The 7,295-nt window shown below is 31.8% G+C and overlaps 1 protein-coding gene across 2 annotated transcripts; it reads left to right on the forward strand.

Moving 5' to 3' along the window:
- Positions 1-989: 989 nt before the first annotated feature.
- On the forward strand, positions 990-3,702 carry LOC146930171 (uncharacterized). Of its 2 annotated transcripts, none has more exons than XM_085701787.1 (2): positions 990-1,801; positions 3,450-3,702. In XM_085701787.1, the coding sequence occupies exons 1-2, from the start codon at positions 1,197-1,199 to the stop codon at positions 3,505-3,507; spliced, it is 663 nt and encodes a 220-aa protein (XP_085557913.1). In that variant the 5' UTR covers positions 990-1,196; the 3' UTR covers positions 3,508-3,702. The 2 variants fall into 2 exon arrangements, with proteins under 2 accessions (XP_085557913.1, XP_085557914.1); XM_085701788.1 differs by having other exon boundaries at positions 991-1,801; positions 3,445-3,702.
- The last annotated feature ends 3,593 nt before the right edge of the window (positions 3,703-7,295 follow it).

Raw genomic sequence — 7,295 nt, forward strand, 5'->3', positions numbered from 1 at the left:
TAAGTGAATTTAGCAGTAAGTTACTTAATAAATAAATAAACACACCTTTTAGTTTTAAATTTTTTAATTTTTTTTACAAGTTTAAAACTGTTTAATACAACATGACTTGGTAAATTAAGAGTTGAAATCCTCTATGTAAGATGATTTTCAATCTAAAACGAATGAACATACTTTTTTTATGGATGGATTGAATGAAAATACTTATCAATCTCTTCATATTTTTTTCCCAAATACTTTAGTGGTTAAAAAACTCACACAATTTAATTATGGAGAAGTGGGGTATTCGGAGTTCGAATTTCAACCCATGCATATAACATGCAATATCCCTACCAACTGAGATAATTTCACAGAGATTCCAATCAATCTCTTCATTTATTTCTAGGTAATAGTTATTTTAGTGTCTGAATATGTAATGAGTAAACACAATAATTCTTCAATGTATCAAAAATTCAAAACAGTCATTGATTGCATACCGTATTACTCAAAATAATCTTTTATGTTAAAATCTTTTGTTAATATTGTCATATTAATCCATCAATATACTTACTTATTATCGTATCAATTTTTATAAGTATTTACTTGCTGTCATTTAGTCATGATAAGAAAAGAGTCAATACCAGTTTTAAAAGACTATTTTAACGTCAGAAGCTATTTTAACTAATGAATTGTATATTCAATAGAAATATTTAAAAATTGGGATACATTAAAATATTATGACTACGCTCAAATCAAAATTATTGTTAACTCTATTTTGTTAGGGTAATGTTAACCGGTGTCCCCGGGGCACTGGTTAAGGAAGTAAATATAGTTACATCACATTGAAACTTGTGTGGTCAACTCATTAAAAATCTAAAAAGTATTTCTTTTCATTTAAAACTTTCTTTTTTTAGTTTCCTTAACCACGGCGGGGAACCGGTTAACATAACCTTTTTTTTTTAATAAAATCATTATTTCTTGCTCAAACAGAAGAAAAAAACCATTCATCTCTTTTGGTTACTCCGTACGCTGCTCTCACTACATTACTAACAGTCTTCTGTTTTTTTATTACTTCTTGTTTTGTTTCTCTCACTCCCTCACCCACTCATCGTTGTTGTTGCTTTGAAAATCGTGGTCCATGACGAAATAACCCTTTTCTTCTCTTCTCTTCTCTTCTCTTCCATTCCACTGAAAACAAAAAATCCCCTTCTTCAACATCAATGGCTTCTTCTTATAACCGTCGTACCTATTCTAAATCCCAAATGTACTTCTTCAAAATCCTCCACATCATTTCCTCAACTCCACCTTCTCCAATCATCAACAACAAACAACTTCATATTCTTCCTGTTGATTTGAATCTCTCTTTCTCTTCCATCACACAACAAGATCCTCAACATTCACAATCTTCCTCAAAAACCACTTCCACCAACGAAACAAAACATGTTCAAGAACACAAAACTGTCGACGATGACGTGGCACCGGAGTTGGAAAACAAAAACGAAGACAATCCAAATACGTCGTCGTTTCAACGTCCACGTGGCGATAAAAACTATCTAGATTTACTTATTGAAGCGGCTAGAGTGTTATCTGAGAAAAACGGTTCAGACTCGGAGGAATCAGAGAAACAAACCGGAACCGAGTTAATGACTCGGGTGGTTGTTGATTTGTACGAAAGTGAACCAGTGGTTCGGTCTAAAAGAGGAAGGAACCGAGCTTTACCGTGCCGGTTCAGAGACTCGGTGATTGAACCGTTGAAACGCAAGGATCGGAAACTGAGATTGTCGTCTACTACTATTGCTAAGAAACGAAGTTACAACGTGAAACGGTAAAAGTTTGTTTTTTTACTTTGGTGAATGAATAAAGTTTGCTAATTTTAGTTAGTGTTTTTATCTACCTTTGTTTGAGGTGTTTCATCAAAACTGAGTTAAGAGATGTTCATTGATTATTACATACTGGCACCAAATATGATATTGACACGTCGACACAACTAATAGTTTAAGAAAATCATATATTTCAGTGTAATTATGTGTTGATGTCGTGTCAGATACGACACGTGTCTGATATCGGAACATGTCTAATCTAAAAAGTGTTATATATATAAGATTTTGGAATTGGAATTAGTGCTAATTAATCAAACAATTCTATCTAACTCTGATAAGATAAATAAATAGTATAACTTGTTTACTCTCTCATTCTTATCTCTTTTGTCTTGGCAATGTTTATGGTACTTATTCAATGACGATTGAAGTTGATTTATTTGGCAAAGTGGAAAGGGACAATTGGAAAGAATATGATTTGGATGTTGTCTCAATATTTTAATTGCATATCATGATAGCATTTTATGATAAAGGGAAATTAATACAAAAGTAGGTTTAATGAATGTTGTATTTTTTTAGAGAAAATGTTGAATGTAAATTAAATTAAATTAATTTGGTATACTTACACTTTTTAACAAAAAATTGGTATACTTACATTACTAATAGTAAGTTTAATTTTAGATTAGGCAATAAGAATCTAACGAGTTTTTTGCCAAAAAAAAAAAAAAGAATCTAACGAGTCGTCGAGTCCTAGATGAAAAATAATTGGCTAGTCACGATTTTTTGGCCACAAACATGAAAATATAGGGACTGGATTCCCTCCTATCAAAACTTTATGCAGTTTTCTACGAATTAATTTAATTCTAAATCATTATTAAGTACATTATCTCTCCTTATTTTGACATTTAATTCCTCGCATGTATTTATTATTTAATGGCTAAAATTACACTGGACTCTTCAGTCCACAGGAGAGGATCCAGTCCCGAAAATATATATTGTTTATTTATTTTTAAATGTAAATCATTTGAAAGAAATTCTCTCTATTTTTTAAGAAAAATATGTCCAAATAATGTGTCAAAATAATAGTAACTTCCTAAGACTTCCTCGTAAATAATAGATTAATTATTTTAACAGCCTCATAATAGATAAATTGGTTTCTTTGCTTACTAATAGTGTCAGTTTGGAATTGTGAAAACCGTAAAGGAAGCTATTTGAGACTTCTGCGTTGCCGTGAGTTTTTCATAGAAGTTTGATCACTCACCCTGATCATCATCACTTTCTTCCTACTCCCCTATGATTAAAAAGAAAATGTTGTTAAAATAAAAAGAAAGTCGCGGATACATAAAAATTGTTACTAATATTAATTAATTAACCTGATTTTGTGTACAAGAAGAAGATTAACCTGATGATCTGTATGTAAATATGGTAACATTTCTCTCCGGCAATTCACACTTCAGTTCACACGTAGAAAGAAGGAAAACCTAGGCAGCTATGTTTTACTATGTATCAGTAATTTTACTGAATTTCCAGTCTGCTATAACTGTTTTGGTTAAGAACAGTTGGGGTCCTGGTCTAGGCATTCAATACCCTATGTTATACTTATGCATGTGACGACGGAATATATGATTTCTTTTTCTTCCTTTGAATTTAGTTTAGGGTTGGTGGCATGGCAACTCTAGTTTTGGTTTTGGAGAAAGAAAATCATCACGTTTAGTTAGACCAAGGGTACAGTACAAAGCATCATCACTTTCACTTGTACTAAACTACATTTATTTACTAGTATTGTATTTGAACAATAGTGTCCAATGGAAGTATGATTAGATTGCGTAACACAGAGAAATTAAGGACGGTAACTAATGTTTTGTACATCTCTTCTAAGTTTTAAGATTAACTTATTTTCTGAGTGAAATTTGTTTTTTTTTTTTATCATATTTTCTAACTTAAATCTTAAGTTTTTGTTAGGCAACTTAAATCTTAAGTTAAAAGGAAGTAAATTAGACTTCTTGCCACGTTTATACAGGTGACATAAACTGACTTGTCACTCACATATATAAAGAGTTGTACCTAAGTAAAAAAGAATATGAAACTTTCAACTTTTTCTTTGAATGGGTGAACCTTTTTCTTTACCAACTCAACAAGGAAAATATTTACTATTAAATTGTCATGTTATATATTTATAGGTAAATTGAGCTTCCGTGTGAAAAAAAAAAAAGCTAAATTGAACTTTTAAAAAATAAAAGAATTTATCCAAAATTTTGAGACAAAAAACTCTAACTTGGGTCGCTCGACACTAGAACATGCAAGGTAAGTGGAAGACGACAATCATATTTGGACTTACAATTTTAATTGATTATTACTTTTTTTTACCCAATTATTTGTTTGATGTGTCCTATGTTTTTTCTTCTGAAATTCTATTTGTTTGAATTCTGTAATCTGAATGATATTGTAGGTATTTTTGGATTATGAAATCTGAAAATAGTAAAACCAAGAAAATGTGTTGTGATTAATATCAAAGGTTTCTGTTGACTGTCGTACGATCCCTGCAAAAATCTACTAAGCAAATTCAGGAATTGTATGATCGATCACAGTGACCATGATATCATAAAACACCCCTTAACTAAAATATGAGAAAGAAAGTGAAAGAATTGATGAGAAGTGAAGAAGGATGAAAATGTTGAAGCATGCAAGGCTATTTATAACCATAGAGTTATCCTGCATTGTAATTGCAGTCAAATGAAATGTTTACAATGTCTAAACCGATCAAAAATGCATAAAAGACACCACAAACTGTCCAAACCTTTGGTGTAACGCCATCGTTCACAGTCTAGGATGGTTTGGATTCCATAAGTTGAATATTTCGGAAGTATTTTGGATTATATAATTGTCCGAGACTGTGTTTAAGCTTGATCTTTGATGTATAATACTGGGAAAAAAAGTAAACAACATAATTCAACAGCATAAAAATAACATAATAAGAGAAGTGATGATAAATGGGAAGGTGTTCCTAGAGGAGTTTCGGAACTTGATCCAGCTGACCTGCTTTCTATCGACAGGGCATTTGGACAAGTTCATAACATACTCTTCATATGAAGATCCGCGAAATAATATGTCAATAATTCTCTTCACATATCAAAGTTATTAATATTTTGTTTAGAGGTTTTCTGTTATCATTAGGTTTGGTTGACAGAGTCATAAATTTTGTGGATTGTAAAGAGTATTAATTTTTGATTGATAGTTGAATATCTCATTCATATTGAATTGTTGTTTCCACATTGTATATTTCTTATCATTTATACTTTGTTCACAAATTCAAATAGTCATACGTTTTTAAAAAGAGAAATTTTCAAAACCACGCTTTCGCAAGCATATTAATCAGAAAAAGCTATCCACACCCCCCCCCCCCCCCCCCCAATGATCTATTAATAAAATAAAAGTTTTATTCATTTTTGTTTCAATTTTTTGTTGTTTTCAAATACAAGATTTCAGATTATAGACGAAATCCTATTCGGGTTACATAATTCGAACAAAGAATATTTTGAAGAAGAAAAAAAATATGACCCGTGAGAAACTCGTAGGGTGGAAAAGTATTAGTGATTATGTATAGTTAATCTTATAGCCCAATGGCTTATAGATAGCCCAAGCCCATGATGAGCATACGAAGTAAAAAAAAAAACATAAACAACTTCATCTTCTAGGTCATTGTGCTTCCTTAAAAAAAAAAAAAATTCTCCTTAGTGCTCTTCTTCTAGTTTCATTTCTTCCAACGATACACTGATAAACCACCATAAAACTTCTCCTTTTTAATTTCTAGAACACAATGAGAGATTTGGAATGTGCACACCCCTCGCAAAGGCCCTCAGCCGCTCACCGCCACTTTAGACTAGATCATCCTTCATGTGCATCAAGTTATGCTAAAGTAGCAACTTCATGTCTCCGTAGCAGCTCCTCATCAAGTTCTACTTGTGCCAAAGGGTTGTGAATTTCTAGGCCATTCCTTCGTTGTGCTAAACCATCTGATTTAACCTGCCACTCTACCATAACCTTCAAGCAAACAAACGAAAGTAAGTGTCGTACTCTCATGCGTAGTTTGTAGTTTTCCCCGCATAGAGCTTTTTCAGCCGATTCCAACCGAACCCGACCGATTGTCTGCACCTACCATCAACTAAAAACTTCAAAATTGACATGCTACAGTTAGAATTAGCTTCATAGTTCGTCTTTTATAATTTATTTGTTTTGCTAGCCGGTACTAAATACTCTTGGTCCCTATTGATAAACAACATTCAACAAAAACAAGTTGTCTCTAATATAAACATTTTTTAAATTACTAGATGTATTTATTATTATTTTTTAAATATATTCTTAATTAATACTATTAATTTTTTTTAGAATTAGAAAATTTAATATTAAATACATTTATACACAATAGACAGTTTTGTAATATTCATACCACAAAATATACACATTAATAATTACATATCGACTTTTAATGTGAAAAAGTGGCAAATGAGCTTTTTAAAAAGGATGAAGGGAGTATGTCATAATTATATCAATGCAAACAATGAAGGAGTGATATATGTAAGTGTTCAATTTTGTGACAAGTAAAGACACAATAGCTACAAAGTGGCATAATGAATATTAAAAATATTATTATTTCTCTTTCTTCTTCTGTTTTTTTCTTTTAGTTTTCCATTTTCTTAAAAAAAAAAAAAAGTTCTCATTGTCCCGTAACTACAACTTATTTGTTAAAAGATTGAAAGGACATTTGATATACTAGGGCACAAGTTCGATTACGTAATTCTTCACAACTCAACACTTCGCAAGTGTAAATCTTTCCTTAGGCTCTTTGAAACAAACAAAAATCGCTTTTTATCTTTTTATGTGACACGCTTTTTCCCCCTCTATTATTCCGCTTTCTTCATTATTTTATCTTTCTCATAAATCAACTCCTTCGTCTCTCATTTACCTCACCCCCATAAGTTGCAAGTTGCAACCATAATGCAATATTCCACTCTATGCACCTTTGGATCCCACCACTGGGTTTCTCTGTTTGTTTTTTTTGCAAGTGAAGAACCTTTGTTGATGTTAACTAGATGAAGAAGTTTGAGCCTACCTATGATGCGAGAGATTATTATTGTAAGGATCCTTTTGTTTTCTCCAATATTGTGACCTTTTCTCAAATATTTAGTGATGGGGTTTGAAAGTTGCTTTTGATAATTAAATTGGTTGGAAAAAATCATTGCATCCTTCTCCTTAACGAATGAATTATTATTTTTGAGCCGAAAATGATCATTTGCAATATTTTTTACCAACTATTTCATACGTGGAGTGGCATAATTTACGTAGAATCTAATCGGAGTGTCCCCGTGAGCTTAGCTCAGTTGGTAAGGACAATGCATAATATATGCATGGTCCGGGGTTCGAACCCTGGACACCACCAAAAAAAGAATCTAATCGGAGTAATTTGTGAGGATTTCGTGAGAAGTCATGATTGAAAGTTCATGG

The sequence above is a fragment of the Medicago sativa genome, chromosome 4 (assembly GCF_051527215.1).
Source record: "Medicago sativa cultivar Bolivia chromosome 4, Bolivia_mono, whole genome shotgun sequence".
Lineage (NCBI taxonomy): Eukaryota > Viridiplantae > Streptophyta > Magnoliopsida > Fabales > Fabaceae > Medicago > Medicago sativa.

Excerpts from the sequence above, each read along its gene's own strand:
- LOC146930171 (XM_085701787.1), top strand. The coding sequence starts at position 1,197 with ATGGCTTCTTCTTATAACCGTCGTACCTATTCTAAATCCCAAATGTAC. Across the intron at positions 1,802-3,449 it reads CGAAGTTACAACGTGAAACG|GGTTGGTGGCATGGCAACTC; the intron begins GTAAAAGTTTGT and ends AATTTAGTTTAG.